We start from the raw sequence: 16,259 nt of genomic DNA on the forward strand, positions 1-16,259 counted from the left end.
CAAAGAAAAAAACCTCTAGTTGATTTTTTTTGGAAGAGCTTTACTCAGATTTAATTCACATACCATATAGTTTACTCATTGAAAGTATACAGTGGTTTTTTTTTAGAATATTCAGAGTTACGTAACCATCACCACTATTGGTTTTGTTTTCTAGCTTTATTGACATATAATTGACAACTAACATTGTGTCAGTTTAAGATGTACAGTGTAATGGTTTGATACACATATCAGTTGCAAAATGATTATCACAATAGGGTTAACCTCACATCATTCCTTTTTTTTTGGTGGTTAAAACATTCAGGATTACTCTCAGCAAATGTCAAATATATGACACAGTGTTGTATCTATAGTCATCATGTTTTACAGTAGATCCTCAGACCCTGTTCATCTTAAAGCTGAAAGTTTACACCCTTTGACAACTCTCCCCATTTCCTTTAGCCCCTGCCATCACTCTCTGTTTCTATGAATTTGACTATTTTAGATTCTACGTATAAGTGAGATCATACTGTTTTTGTCTTTCTCTGTCTTACTTATTTCAACTTAGCATAATAACCCAAGATCTATTCTTGTCTCAGCAATGGGAGGATTTTCTTCTCTTTTATTGATGAATAATAATCAATTGTGTGTGTGTGTGGTGTATGTATAATATCTTACTCATTCATCCGTAGGCATACACGTAGGTTGTCTTCATATCTTGTGAAAGTCGCTCAGTTGTGTCCAGATATTTTCTCCTGTTCAGTAGGTTGTCTTTTCATTTTGTCAATGGTTTTCTTTACTCTGCAAAAGCTTTAAAGTTTAATTGGGTCCCATTTGTTTATTTTTGTTTTCATTTCCTTTGCTTTATTAAACAGATCCAAAAAAATATTGCTATGATATCAAAGAATATTCTGTTTTCTTCTAGGAATTTTATGGTTTCAGGTTTTACAGTTAGGTCTTTAATCCATTTTAAGTTTATTTTTGTATATGGTGTTAGAGAATGTTCTAGTTTCATTCTTTTACATGTATAGCCAGTTTTCCCAGCACCATTTACTGAAGAGACTGTTGTCTCCATTTTGAGTTCATTTTTGTATATGGTGTTAAGAGACTTGTTCTCATTTCATTCTTTTATATGTAATAGCATTTTCCCAGCACTATTTAATGAAGAGACTCTCTTCTCCATTGTATATTACTGACTCCTTTGTCATAGAGTAATTGACCATAGATGGGTGGGTTGGTTTCTGGGCTGTCTATTCTGTTCCATTAATCTATGTGTCTGTTTTTATGCCAGTCCAATGTTCTTTTGCTTACTGTAGCTTTGTGGTATAGTTTGAGGTCAGGGAAATCGATACTTACAGTTCTGTCCTTTTTCAAGATTATTTTGGCTTTTTCAGGTCTTGTGTATTATTAAAAAAATTTTGTTCTAGTTTTGTGGAAAGTGCCATTGGTTAATTTGATAGGAAGTGTATTGAGTCTGTAGATTGCCTTGGATAGTGTGGTCATCTTAACAATATTAATTTTTCTAACCCATGAACACAGTATATCTTTCTGTCTATTTGTATTGTCTTTCATTTCATCAGTGTCTTACAGTTTTCTGAATATAGTTATTTTACCTCTTTAGGTACATTTATTCCTGGATATTTTATTCTTTTTGATGCTATTGTAAATGGAATTGTTTCCTGAATGGAGAAGTGTAGGCTGTGCCTCTGAGAGCACAGCAAGCACGAGAATTTTCTTCTGGGTGATGAACCTGCTTTGTGTCCTGGTTGTGGTGGTGGGCACATAAACTTATACATGTGTTAAGAGTCATAGACCTGTACACCGAAAAGACAAAAGTCAGATGCTTATTGACTGGGGGCCTACCTCTGATTACAAGACCAGGAAACAAATTGGCAGTAATACCCATCATGAAATCATGAGATGAAAAAAAAAATTTAAAAGGGAGTAACTTAAAGTTTTCTTCTCACAGTTTTAGGCTGTCTTTTAAAATCTTTTTTTCCTCCAAACACCTTATCAGAGACATGTCTTCATTGTAATTTTTTTCTTTTTTTATAGAACATACAGTTTAAGGAGAAAAAAAAAACCGTCCCCCAAAATGCTCAGATTGTTGTATTATTTTGGAGTTTTGCAGGATAGACTATTTCTTCTTTTAAGTACTATTCACAGGGTTTGTAAATCTTTGCTCCAGATTTTTTTTCTATAGTGATACTTGTACCACAATATGACCATATGTGTCTCTGTTCAGTGATAGCCATTTTTTATAGGCTGAGTTGATTTCATCCTGAACCTTAAAGTTTCTATTATATTTGAGTTTCTTCCCAGTACAGAGAATAAGAAGAGCATATCTATTGACAACTTGTGATAGAAGAACTTTGAAAGAAACTGTAAAGTCAGGAGGAATCCCAAGCATGATGTGTTTATCTAAAGAATAAATATGGGACTAGAATGTGTAATAGGAACTTGAGTGTAGGAACCAAAAGTTAATCTTTTGTATATATTCAACATTTGTCAGATTCTTATTAGAATACTCTCTTCAGCTCTGAACTTGGCATCCTAAGCAAGATGTGGAATCAGCTGGCATGGTTCCTGAGAGGAGCTATGAAAATTATTAGAGAATGAAAATAAAGCCTTTAAGAGAAGGTTAAAAGAATTGAGATTTTCTAGGGAAGAAGGCAAAGACCTAGAACACGGATGGTAACTCTTCATTTTGACTGACCAGGTGGTAAAAAAAAAGGAATGTGCTAAATTTTCTGCAGGGATTTATTGGCATGTGAACTTTTCTGTGAATTCCAAGATGATTGAGACCATATTGTATGCACTGGCTTCTTCCCTGGGCTTTTCTAATATCACCCTTTTCTGGTTCTCTGTCTTCCAGCTGACACATCTGTATTTTAACTCCTTTTCTTGGTGGGTGAGGGGGAAGTGTCTCCTTGACTCTCAGTCTCTTATCCTTTTTTTTCCTCTTTTCCCCCTCCTCTCTGGTGAAATGTCATGACTTTTGCTCTGTCGTGTCCATGTCAAACCCATCCTTTACACACAGGCACCAGCAGGATCTATCCAAAATAAACATGCCATGTCATTCTCCTATGCAAAATCCTTTAGTAGCTTCCTGGAACTTCAGCAGCAACCACTGTTCTCCAGGGGCTGGATTCAAGAAGGGTGGTAGAGTGACAGTTGCTGGTAATCCCTAGTCAGAAGCATCTCTGTAGCAACCCACCCACTGAGAGTGTGCTAGTTTACCCACCCAGCGTGTCGGCCAATGGAGCATGTGCTTACAGCGCACGCTCAGGCCCCTTAGGAGAGCCTGGGAGACCTCTGAGCTCGGTCCTCCATCTGCCTCTATAGCCAGCCCCCAGCTCCGCATTCTGCCCAGGACCGTGAGTTTGTTTTCTTGCATCTTCTGTTAACGCATTGCTTGCAGTTCTCAGGATTTGTTTTTTTAATAATAAAAATTTGAAGCTTTTTAAATTAGGGAAGTTGCTTGGTATATTTTAGGGAGGATTTTACTTACATTTTAAGACAAAAGATGCTGAATTTCCTAAACTTTGTCCCCCAGTATCTCCAGATGGATTTGACATGTTAGTTTTGAGTTTGTCTGGATTGGGTACTGATCAGATAAAAACAGAAAGCAAAATTAGTATGTATTTATTGAATACTAGTGAACAAATCCATTAAGAACTACAGTTCTTCTTTGTGGAGTCATAAAATATTAGCATGAACAGGCCCTTAGATATCATCTACCTCAATCTCCCCTGATACAGAAGAAAAGAAAATTGAGGTCCTTGAGAGGCCTGCCCAGGACACAGCAGACAGTATGGCAGATTCATCCAGAGCCCAGCTGGCCTCAGGGTTGCACTCCACCAGTTCTTCTTTTACTGCAGAGGTTTTCTTTCTTTCTGCCTCTCTGCCTACCTACTTGGTGGCTCAGCGCTAAAGAATCCCCCTGCCACTGCAGGAGATGTGTGTTTAATTCTTGCGTTGGGAAGATCCCCTGGAGAAGAAAATGGCCGCCCACTCCAGTATTCTTGCCTGAGAAATTCCCATGGACAGAGGAACTGGGTGGGCTGTAGTCCATGGGGTCGCAATAGTTGGACACAACTTAGTGACTAAACAACAACTTACCTACCTTTTTTTAAGCAGAGGAAGCCCACTTCCTTTTAAGTAAAATATATCCATTTACCTTTTTGTGTGAAAAGCCTCAAATTTATGCAAAAATAGAAAAGTAAACTGTTCAAATAACTAATTGGTGTGGGTATATATTTATATATTACATAAATGTACTGTATATACATATTTATATATTTAATATATAAACATGCATATAATTTAATATATAAGAAAGTTGAAATTCTTTTAAGTTTCCTTATAACTTACAAATAGTAATAATTGCCAGCACTTGAATAGGTCTTACTCTACCAGTCAGTCATGATTGCAAGTACATATGTTAAGTACACATTCATGTGTGATGCTTGCAACTGCCCTCTGAGGTTGGTACAGTTACTACTGAGGAAATTCAGGCATGGAGGGTGGAGTAGCCCAAGGTGATGCCATTAGTAAAAAGTGGAACTGAGATTGAAGCCAGGGAATCTGGCTCCAGAGTTCATGCTTATGACCCCTGTACGTCACTATATGGTATGTCTCTGCTTCATCTTGCTTTGCTTTGAATGAGATTTAATAAAATCTGCTTTGAATGAAATTTAATGAAAATGAATGTTTAAGGAAGCCTCTCTTCGTTCTTTATATTTTAAAATAATAAAATATGAGTAACAAATGTTTAAATTGTGAAAGAACAATTCTTGTTCCAATGATAAATTTTTCTTAGGAAAAGTAAGAAATTCACTAATTATTGATAATAGTTCTATTAATATTTTATATAATGTTTATTGACCAAAAAAATCTAAATCCAACTGACATTACTTCTAAGAGTCTATAATCTTTACAATTGTATAATGGCTTTAAAATTATTTAAAAAGCAAACCAGAATAACTGTTTTAGGTAGAATTTAATGATAACATGATTATGGATGATTCTGTTTTATTGGGTTATCTTTTGGATGCTGTATTTTAAGGAAAAGCCAACCAGACTGAGAGAAGGGATTTAGAACTATGTTACTATGTAAGAAAAATCTGAAGGACCTGGGTATGCTCAGCCTGGAGAAGAAAGAACATTTTTAAATATATGAAAAGCTGTTGTTTAGAAGGATTCACTAACTAAGCTTATAGAGAGTAGAAAAGTGGTTGCCAGGAGCTTGACGGAGATCACGGAAGTAGGTGAATAGGTCAAAGGGTTTAAAATTTTACCGCTAATATTAAGGACTGAGGATCAAATGTAAATAATGGTGGCTATAACTCTCTTGCTGAGAGAGTAGACCTTACATATTCTCATGGAAAATAAATAGACCTATATGGGGTTAAAGGTGTATTAACTGGAGTCCTTTCACAGTATATACATATATCAAATCATTATGATGTGTGCTTTAAATATCTTACAGTTTTGTTAATTTTACCTAAGTAGAACCAGAAATAAAAAAAAGATTCGACTCCATGGGGTAGAGTTGGAGCAATAGGTGGAAAGTTACAGAGTGACAGACTTCAGCACAGAAACAACCAAATGTGAAATCAGCCGGCTTCAGCAGGAGGATGTCTTTGTCAGTTTTTGAGCAGGAGCTGGGTAAACCCTGGGAAAAGGGTGTTGGAAAGCATATTCAGTCAGAGTTTGGTTGGACTAGATGACTTTTCAGTTCCCTTTTTATGGTGCCTGGCATGTAATAGGCACTCAATAAATGACTGTCAAATTAATGACTTTTAAAAACATGGAACAGGAGAAATATTCTCTTTATTTTAAACCAGTGTGACTCTTTAAGTGACTTGTTTGATTCTGTCCTGATTATAAAGAAAGATTGAGAGGGAAGAAAATTTAACTTTATTTAGATGTCGGTTTGATTACTTTCTGATCCCTCTTACATACCACGAAAGCTCCTATAAATTGTGTTGAGTTCTCCAGGAAAAGGTAAGTAACTTCCACAGCTGTATGTAAATTATTAACTATAAATTTAAAAGGCACATATTTTTGTATCTATGCATGTCTCATTAACTTGTAAACTCTTTCATATTAGGATTTGTATTTTTGAGTCTCCCTCACAGCATCTAACCCATAAACTCTTAAAAGTAATATTTGAAAGCCATTTCCAGCTCTGTGTGTGTTGGGTATGGGGAGTTGTCCCTGATTCTTATTATTATTCAGAATAAAGTCCTACCATTGATGTGTACTAATGCTGATTTTTAAATTTAGAAATTACTTAATTCCAGTCGATTTTGAATCTTGCTGAATGTAGAGAGGAGTGTGTTCAATGTTTGTTGCTTTTGTAGGTGCATGTGAGGGAACCTTGGCTTGTTCTACCTGTCACCTCATCTTTGAACAGCACATATTTGAGAAATTGGAAGCAATCACTGATGAGGAGAATGACATGCTTGATCTGGCATATGGACTAACTGATAGGTAAGATTTTCAGACCATTTCTGTTGTAAGAATCATCTGGGAGGGTGAAAGTTTTATTTGTTCATGTCTGTCTCTGACCAGAGACATGTAATCTGCATGTATGTAATAGTGTTCTCCCAGTGTAGACAGATAAGTCGCAAACTTTGAATGTCAAATATGTGACATTTCTCCATGTATTCTATAGTTTAACCCTTAGGAAGCTTTCCTTTTAACAAAACTAAAGAAAAAAGTTAATTAGAAGTATTAGAATATAAGTTCTGAATCCTAATAAATCTTCTTTCATCTATTTTTATTCAAGGAATTAATATTTGTAACAATGAGTTGGTATGAAATGTAATGCTTTTTATGGTATTCTTGAAGGACAGATTTGATAATTGAAAGAAATTATAATGAAAAGTTTTACCTGCTTGTGAGAATACAGTTTTTAGAAACTTAATATATAATAGTTATGTTAAAATGAATAGTTTTAATTGTATATTGAAGAAACTCAGATCTTATTCTTGTTATTAATAGAATTATTCTTAAAATTAGAGGTGGTAAGATTTATAGTAGTAAGTGATATCAAGTGATAGCTTTTTTTTTTAAATTATCTAGTCTTTTGGTTTGAGTTAGGGAAGATACGGAGTTAATTTAATGTTTCAAAGGGCAAGATAATCAGAGTTTACTTCAGGTTGGCTTTGACTTTAACTCCAGTTTGGTGGCCCTAATGAAAAAGAGTAATAATAAACTTTATTTCATGTGTATTATGTAGCCACGGTTTTGTTAGACCCTTGATGTAAACTGTAATCCTCACAAAAGTTTTTAGTTCATTGGTGTTTACTGTGGCTGCCACCTGCCAGTCTCCCCTCGCGTCTTCAGGTGCCACATTCTCTATCAACACCTCCTTCTGTCTAAAGGATAACACGCAGAACACACTCAGTGGTTGTGTGAATTTGGTTCTGAAAATTGTTTCTCTCAATGTGAGGGGTAAACCATAGCTAACTGCTTGCTCTTTTAGTCAGATAAAATTTATAGGTGCATGTAACAGATAATATTCTGAACAAAAAGAAAAAATGAGAGGAAAGGGGAGCTGCGTTTAGGAGAGATACATGAATGTGAGCAGATATAAGGCCTATTGCAAATGTAAGCTAGCCAGAAATTTTGATAGTAAAATTCAGAAGTTTTAGAAGAAAATAATGGAAAGCAGGAACTAGTTTTTATGACATTTTATAGCTGGTATTCTTAAGTGCACAGAATTTGAGTAGAAATGCTCTGTGGGGAAAGTTCAATTCAGTCGCTCAGTCGTGTCCGACTCTTTGCGACCCCATGAGTTGCAGCACGCCAGGCCTCCCTGTCCATCACCAGCTCCCGGAGTTCACTCAAACCCATGTCCACTGAGTCGGTGATGCCATCCAACCATCTCATCCTCTGTTGTCCCCTTCTCCTCCTGCCCTCAATCTTTCCCAGCATCAGGGGCTTTTCAAATGAGTCAGCTCTTCACATGAGGTGGTCAAAGTATTGGAGTTTCAGCTTCAACATCAGTCCTTCCAGTGAACACTCAGGACTGATCTCCTTTAGGATGGACTGATTGGATCTCCTTGCTGTCCAAGGGACTCTCAAGAGTCTTCTCCAACACCACAGTTCAAAAGCATCAATTCTTCTGCGCTCAGCTTTCTTTATAGTCCAACTCTTACATCCATACATGACTACTGGAAAAACCTTAGCCTTGACTAGATGGACCTTTGTTGGCAAAGTAATGCCTCTGCTTTTCAATGTGCTGTCTAGGTTGTTCTTAACTTTTATTCCAAAGAGCAAGTGTCTTTTAATTTCGTGGCTGCATTCACCATCTGCAGTGATTTTAGAGCCCCGAAAAATAAAGTCAGCCACTGTTTCCACTGTTTCCCCATCTATTTGCCATGAAGTGATGGGACCAGATACCATGATCTTAGTTTTCTGAATGTTGAATTTTATGCCAATTTTTTCACGCTCCTCTTTCACTTTCATCAAGAGGCTCTTTAGTTCCTCTTCACTTTCTGCCATAAGGGTGGTGTCATCTGCATATCTGAGGTTATCGATATTTCTCTCGGCAATCTTGATTCCAGCTTGTGCTTCCTCCAGCCCAGGATTTCTCATGATGTACTCTTGCCTATAAGTTAAATAAGCAGGGTGACAATATACAGCTTTGACTGACTCCTTTTCCTATTTGGAACCAGTCTGTTGTTCCATATCCAGTTCTAATTGTAGCTTCTTGACCTTCATACAAATTTCTCAAGAGGCAGGTAAGGTGGTCTGGTATTCCCATCTCTTTAAGAATTTTTCAGAGTTTGTTGTGATCCACACAATCAAAGACTTTGGCACAGTCAATAAAGGAGAAGTAGATATTTTTCTGGAACTCTCTTGCTTTTTCGATGATCCAGAGGATGTTGGCAATTTGATCTCTGGTTCCTCTGCCTTTTCTAAATCCAGCTTGTACATCTGGAAGTTAACAGTTCACGTACTGTTGAAGCCTGGCTTGGAGAATTTTGAGCATTATTTTACTAGCATGTGACATGATTGCAATTGTGTGGTGGTTTGACATTCTTTGCTCAAGATTGTCAGGACTGTTTCTAATTCAACAAATAGGAACTACTGGCAGAAAGGAATTTTTTTTCTATCAGTAGTCATTATTTTCCATGGCTGTAGTTGTTCATTGTTGTTGAGTCACTGTGTCGTGTCTGACTCTTTTTTGACCCCATGAACTGGAGCCGATTTCCTTCTTCCGGGAATCTTCCCAACCCAGGGATCAAACCTGTGTCTCCTACATTGGCAGGTAGGTTCTTTACTACTGAGCCAGCAGGGAAGCCCATGACTGTAGTACTTACTCCCTTTCAGAAACCTCCGAGGGTCCCTCATTGCTCACTAGTAAAAACATGAACCACCCCTTCATTGTTGGTCAGAGCTGTGGCCTGACCACCTTTCTAGCCCATCACTCTTCCTGTCCTTGTCTGGCCTGCACAGCAACTAAGTCAGAACCCATATTAACGCAAACATGCCTTGAACCCCTATTACCTTTGCCTCAAGTGCCTTTCTCCTTTATCTTTTATTAAATATTAAATCCTACCCAGTCTTCAGAACCCATTAGAAACACTGTCTCCGCAGCCAGAAGTCATGCTTTCTCCTCAGACCTTTCAGCTTTCTTTCTCATGACATTTGTCACGATCTCACGTGTTAATTACCTGCAAATGTGTCTCAACTCTTCTGTTTGATTTAAAGTTCATGCCTTAATACTGATATTAGCAGCTAATCCTTACAGCAGTCCTGTGAGGAACCCACTGCCTGGATAATCCCAGGGACGGGGGAGCCTGGTGGGCTTCCATCTGTGGGGTCGCACAGAGTCGGACACGACTGAAGTGACTTAGCAGCAGCAGCAGCAGGATGACATTAGGAAACTAATATTTGTCAGGATTAAGAAAGTTGCCTGTGAACATGTCATATTCAGTGCTGGATCTGGACCACTGGTCTGTTTGGTTCTAACCCCCGTGCTGCCTCCTCCTGGTTTCCCTGGTGCCTGGCGTGTGAGAGGTGTTCAGTAAGGATCGAAGTGAACTGTTCTTTGCAAACCCACTGACATTTAGTTTTGTCCCTTTAGATGCTCAGCAGGTGCTTGATGAGTATGTTGATAAAACCAAGACTGGCATATCACATTCCACCAAATGTTTTGAAGGCAGTTGGAGTATGAGACGAATATAGTATTTATTTTTACATGCCATTAAGAAAGAAAAAGCTCTGCTAATTAAAATATGGTGTAAAATGATCTTATAACTTAACATTTTATGCTCGTTGAAAAATTTGTTTATACTTAGATTTAGAGCTATGTAGACATAGATTTGTACATCACTGTTTAAGATTCCTTTTTAAACATAAAATTGGTCATAATTCTGCTAAAAAAATGGAATTACAGTTATTCTTCGAGTGACAAATATTTACTTTCTTTTATCAATTTATGCTGTTTCTGTATTTTTAATTTTTGTTTTGTAGTCTTTTTTTCTATAATTTATTTTTATTTGAAGGATAATTGCTTTACAGTATTGTATTGGTTTCTGGCAAACATCAACGTGAATCAGCCATAGCGTAATCTTTTTGGGCTGGAATTATTTTGGATGGTAATGAAATTCAATGCATAGTATTAACATATCTCCCATAACTCAGCTGAAGGGACGGATACCTCTGATGTGCCTGTCGCCTCCCAGTGCAGCTGTGACTGTAAGGAATTACCCTCTTGGCATTGCTGAAACCTTGGTTCTCTTCTCCACTGTAGGGTCTTCTCATTGTTCCATTGCTTATCGTTCCTGTCACCAAAAAGCAGTAGTTCTGATGAAACAACTAGTAGAAGATAGAAGCTAGAGATTAAAGCAGAACTTTGACATATCACACTTTTTGTTTTCATGTTTACAGTCTGTTATCCTCTAGTTGAAAGGGTTGGATGTATCTTTTCTGACTTAATGAAAACTTAAAAGGTAAATAAATCCCAATGTTCTGGGTAAGAAAAGGTCCTATTAACTGCATTGCCTTGTGAATAAGATATACTTAATACTAAACTGCAACTTCCCCCTTTTTTATACAGATCGCGGTTGGGCTGCCAGATCTGTTTGACAAAGGCTATGGACAATATGACTGTTCGAGTACCTGATGCCGTGTCTGATGCCAGAGAGTCCATTGATATGGGCATGAACTCCTCAAAGATAGAATAAATAGGAATATTTTCACAACATTTTACCCTATTTTTATAATTATTATTTCTTAATGTAATTAAATGAGAACATGGATGCATGGATTTATTATTATGACTAGATTTACTACTTAATTCATCTGATATAACTGCTGAATTTTATAGTTCTGAAAGTATGCCATTTTTATTTTGATTAAATTATAAAAACAAATATTAGAAAGTAGTTAATATGATAAAACTTTATATATTTTACCTGTGATTGATCAGCAACATAAATCTTATGCCTACTTACCTATCAGTAAGTAGGTTAAAAAAGGGTGTCATTATCTCTCTTGGATGTGGGTGGAGGCAGAGATGTAAGATGGCTTGTCTAGGGTCATACTGCAAATTAGAAGGTCAGTACTAAAACTGTAGATGTTTAGACTGAAACTGGGGAAATTAGGGATATCTTATTTAAAGTCTGAGCACAGATAATAAAGCACTGTCAAAGATGTTTGGTCTCAATTCTGACTGAGGTGGAGGAGTAAACTAAAAATTAGATGTGTGTTTTTTTTTTTAAATCCTGATCAGAATGGTCTGTCTTTGTAATCTTTAAAAAGTAATGCTTATTTATAAATCTTTCCCTGTGACAGAATGGATATCTTACGGATTAGGTTTTCTCTGTCCTAAGAAGGGAACGAGGGGGCTACCATCCCCTCGGCCAGGACAGAGCCATGTGGTGTGCAGTGAGCACGCAGGCAGGGTCCTGGGGGACAGGGGGCTTGAGCCCCTCAATCACCATCCGTGCATGGCAGACATTTGTGTTTTATTTTTACTGTGAATAAACTGATAAATGACAACAAAGGGGTATGCAGTATGCTCTTGGAAGTATAATGAAGCAGTAACTATTTTGGACTAATGGGGAAGGGCAGAAAAAAATTAGTGCAAAGTGATTGCAAAATTGAGTTAACTTCAAGTACATCTGTGCACTTTGAGCATTAGAAGCAGGTGCTAGAATCATCTGAAGGCTTATGATTCCCTCATATGACTGGCAAGTTGATGTTGGTGTTCACTGGGGATCTAGCAGGGGCCATTTACCAAAAGCCTCATGTATGTTCAGTCCCTTTGTGTGAGCCGGGTGTCCTTACAATGGGGTAGGTGGTTTCTGAGAGCCAGTGCCCTAAGAGGGCATATAAACATTGCTAGGCAGAAGCTGAAAGTCATGGAATCTTGCTTTTGCTTGTTTGTTTCATTAGAAGTGAGACACCAAGTCTGACCTATCATTTGCATTGTGGGATGTCAGAGAATTTGCAGATAACATTTTTAAGCCATCACAGTAACCATTACTTTCAGATTAATTTACTAGCACTTCATTGCCTGTGAAGATTAGCCTTTTAACAGTATTCTAAACTTTTTAAGAGGGCTAGGTTTTACTCTTGAATTGTGTTTCAAAAGATTCTTCAGTTCAGTTTAGTCGCTCAGTTGTGTCCGACTCTTTGCGACCCCATGAATCACAGCACGCCAGGCCTCCCTGTCCATTACCGACTCCCGGAGTTCACTCAAACTCACGTCCATCGAGTTAGTGATGCCATCCAGCCATCTCATTCTCTCTCGTCCCCTTCTCCTCCTGCCCCCAATCCCTCCCAGCATCAGAGTCTTTTCCAGTGAGTCAACTGGTCGCATGAGGTGGCCAAAGTATTGGAGTTTCAGCTTTAGCATCAGTCCTGTCAAGGAACACCCAGGACTGATCTCCTTTAGAATGGACTGGTTGGATCTCCTTGAAGTCCAAGGGACTCTCAAGAGTCTTCTCTAACACCACAGTTCGTCTCCTTTTTTATGATGGTTCATTTGTTTTATTCTGACTCCTCATAGTTTTCTTCTTGATTGTTTAAATCCAGGGGAGGAAAGATAGGCTTCCTTGCAAAGCTGGGTAATTTTTAGTTTACATTTCTCTGTCACTTCACCATCAAGCAATGCACCTTCCTTTGGAACAGTACTTTATATAATTGTTGATTACGTGCAAATACTTAATGTTGTATTTGGTTTTCACAGATAAAACCATCCTGTAATTATGGAAGTAATTCAGAACTGCTGAATTTAAGTGAATAATTCTAAGAATTTCCAAAACCTTTTGGTTAAGTTTCACTGTGAAAAATACTGTCAAATTTTTGTCTTAAAGGACAACTTTCCTCCTTTTTAAATAACTACTTAAGTATCACATGGTGATCCATGTGGGTTTTGTGGTCATTAAGCAATAGAACAATTACATTTCACTTGGAAAAATGTTTTCTGAGGTAAATTTAGATTCAGTATATGTTTTCCCATTTTTTTTCTTCCTTTTTACAGCTCTTATAATTGCTTTTCCATTTTATAAGCTACTTGAAATTTTGTGGTAAACCACATTTTGGGATCAGAATTTCTTTGATGACTTTCTTATTTGTAGGATAACATCACTATAAATAAAAAAACAAAATAATTGTATGCATATTCCTAAAAACAACCTGTGAAAATTAATTCTAAGTGTAAACCATTCATGGATATTCAGAAATTACACATAAACTTTGTTTCTTGTTGGAAAAGTTTTGAAGAATAGAAGCATGATCTTTGTGAAGCAGCAACAGGATTCCTTTAACATATCAACACATCACATGATATCAAGTTATTTTTATCAGATTTTCTTCTGTTTCAAAGTTGCTAGAAACTGAAAAATTAGACAGCCAGCTGGCAGGAGGAAGACAAGATCACCAGCAGACAGAAATAAATGTGACTGTGACAACAGAAACAGGAAGTTAAAAGATAATTTAAACCTACCCAAAGCAACTTGAGAAGTTGATGAGAAAGATCTTTACAGTGAGAGGTGTTCCTTCTGCAAAAACCTAGTAATAAATCACCTAATCAATGTCTTATTCCTCTTCCCTTTTGAATCCCATTTGCTTATCTTATTATCTGGATGTATTATTGGTCATTTAATTTTTAGACTTGATTTGATAATAATGTTATAAAATTAAGCAAAGCCATTGTGCCCTTCTAGCTCCCTCTGTCCCTTGGTCTGCTGGTCACTTCTGGAGTAAGGACTGCATCGTGTTCAGCTTTGCAGCTTCTGTTGTGGTAGTTAGCCCACAGTAGGTATACAGTGGGAAGCCCTGGTACCTCAGTGGTAACGAATCTGCCTGCAGTGCAGAAGCTGCAGGTTCGATCCCTGGATTGGGAAGATCCCCTGGAGAAGGAAATGGCAACCCACTGTAATATTTCTCTATGGGAATTCCCATGCACAGGGGAGCCTGGCAGGCTACAGTCCAATGCAGTTGCAAAAGAGTCAGATGTGACTCAGCGACTAAACAACAAGGTATACAATACATAAGTGAATTAATCAACACCTGGTCTTACAAGGAATGTGCTTCTGGCACTTTGCTCTTCAGCAGTCACCTGTTACTGATGGGATTACATGAGTCAGTATAGTCCTCATGCTGTGCCAGCATCCTAGCTCCAACTTAACAGAAGTCAGATACATAGGAGTATTTTCTTGGTTAGTTAATCTCTATTATACTTAAAAGGATGGTGGTCAAGTTGTGATCTTTTTTTTTCTTAATTGAAGTATAGTTCATATACCATATTATGTAAGTTACAGGTGTACAGTGTAGTGATTCACAGTTTTTAAAGCTTATAGTCATTTATAATTAAAATGCTGGCTATGTTCCCTGTGTTGTACAGTATATCCTTGTAGCTTATATGTAACAGTTTTGTACTGTTTAACCCCCTAGCCTTATATTATCCCCCTCTTTCCCTCCACTGGTAACCACTAGTTTGTTTTTTTATATCTGTGAATGTTTCTTTTTTGTTATATTCACTAGTTTGTTGTGTTTTTTAGGTTCCACATGTAAGTAATATCATACAGTGTTTAACATTTCATTTAGCATAATACTCTCCAAGTCCATCCATGTTGTTGTAAATGGCAAAATTTGACTTAAATCATTGCAGTATTTTTTGGATCTGTCTCCTAAAGCAAAGGAAACAAAGGCAAAAAATAATGGGACCTATTTAAACTTAAAAGCTTTTGCACAGCAGAGGAAAACATTGACAAAATGAAAACACAACCTACTGAATGAGAGAAAATATTTGTAAATGATATGACTGATAAGGGGTTAATATCTAAAACACATAAACATCCTCTACATATCATATCAAAAAAACAACCCAATTAAAAATAAGTGGAAAACATGGGTAGACATTTTTTCAAGGAGGGCATGCAGATAGCCAACTGACATGAAAAGGTGCTCAACATTGCTAATTATCAGGGAAATGCAAATCAAAACCACAGTGAGATACTACTTCACACCTGTCAGAATGTTGATGATCAAGAACACAACAAATATTTTCAAGGAAGTGGAGGAAAGGGTAACCTTGTACACTGTTGGTGGGAATGTAAATTGTTGCAGTCCCTGGAAAACAGTATGGAGCTTTCTCAGAAAAGTAAAAGCAAAACTACCTTATATTCCAGCAGCCCCACTCCTGGGCATATACCTGGAAAAGATGAAAACTCTTAATTCAAAGAGGTTCGTGTACCCCAATGTTCAGAACAGCATTGTTTATAATAGCCGAAGTACGGAAGCAACCTATTTTTTTTTTTTTTTAACATTATGGCCGAAATAGTTTTGAATGAGGTCAGTGCAGATCCCTCTGCTGGGTCTTAGATTTCATTGGTTCCTGAAGTCTCAGTGCTGGGGTCCTGTAGGTGATACATGGATTCCATTCTGTTGAATCATGTGACACTGTTACCACCATGCCTGCAGATCAGTGGTGCTTCATCTTAGAATCTGTGTCTGACATCCTGTAATTTTTTTCACCACACCGCTTGGCGTGTGTGACTTCCCTGGCCAGGAGTTGAACCTGCATCCCTTGCAAGCAGCACAGTCTTGGCCACTGGACCGCCAGGAAAGCCCTGGCATCCTATATTTATGGTGGCCTTCAGTGAGTTATCATCAGCATTGGGTTTTCCATCGGTTCTGATGAGCATTCTATAGGGCTGTGGAAAAGGAATAGGAAGTCAGAATCTCCCCAAACCAAGCAAGGAAAGACATTGAAAAGAACTCAGTGGTTTTGTTTTAATGTTCTTTTTTTG

The 16,259-nt window shown here is 37.4% G+C and overlaps 1 protein-coding gene across 1 annotated transcript in view; it reads left to right on the forward strand.

Moving 5' to 3' along the window:
- Positions 1-11,654, forward strand: part of FDX1 (ferredoxin 1) — a 30,376-nt gene extending 18,722 nt beyond the window's left edge. The window contains exons 3-4 of the mRNA XM_055422991.2: positions 6,345-6,474; positions 11,057-11,654. Of these exons, the coding sequence (XP_055278966.2) occupies positions 6,345-6,474; positions 11,057-11,183 (257 nt within the window). The 3' untranslated portion in view covers positions 11,184-11,654. The remainder of the gene's footprint in view (positions 1-6,344; positions 6,475-11,056) is intronic.
- Positions 11,655-16,259: the final 4,605 nt, after the last annotated feature.

The sequence above is a fragment of the Moschus berezovskii genome, chromosome 14 (assembly GCF_049115385.1).
Source record: "Moschus berezovskii isolate FMDL1 chromosome 14, NW_MosBer_1.0, whole genome shotgun sequence".
Taxonomy (NCBI): domain Eukaryota; kingdom Metazoa; phylum Chordata; class Mammalia; order Artiodactyla; family Moschidae; genus Moschus; species Moschus berezovskii.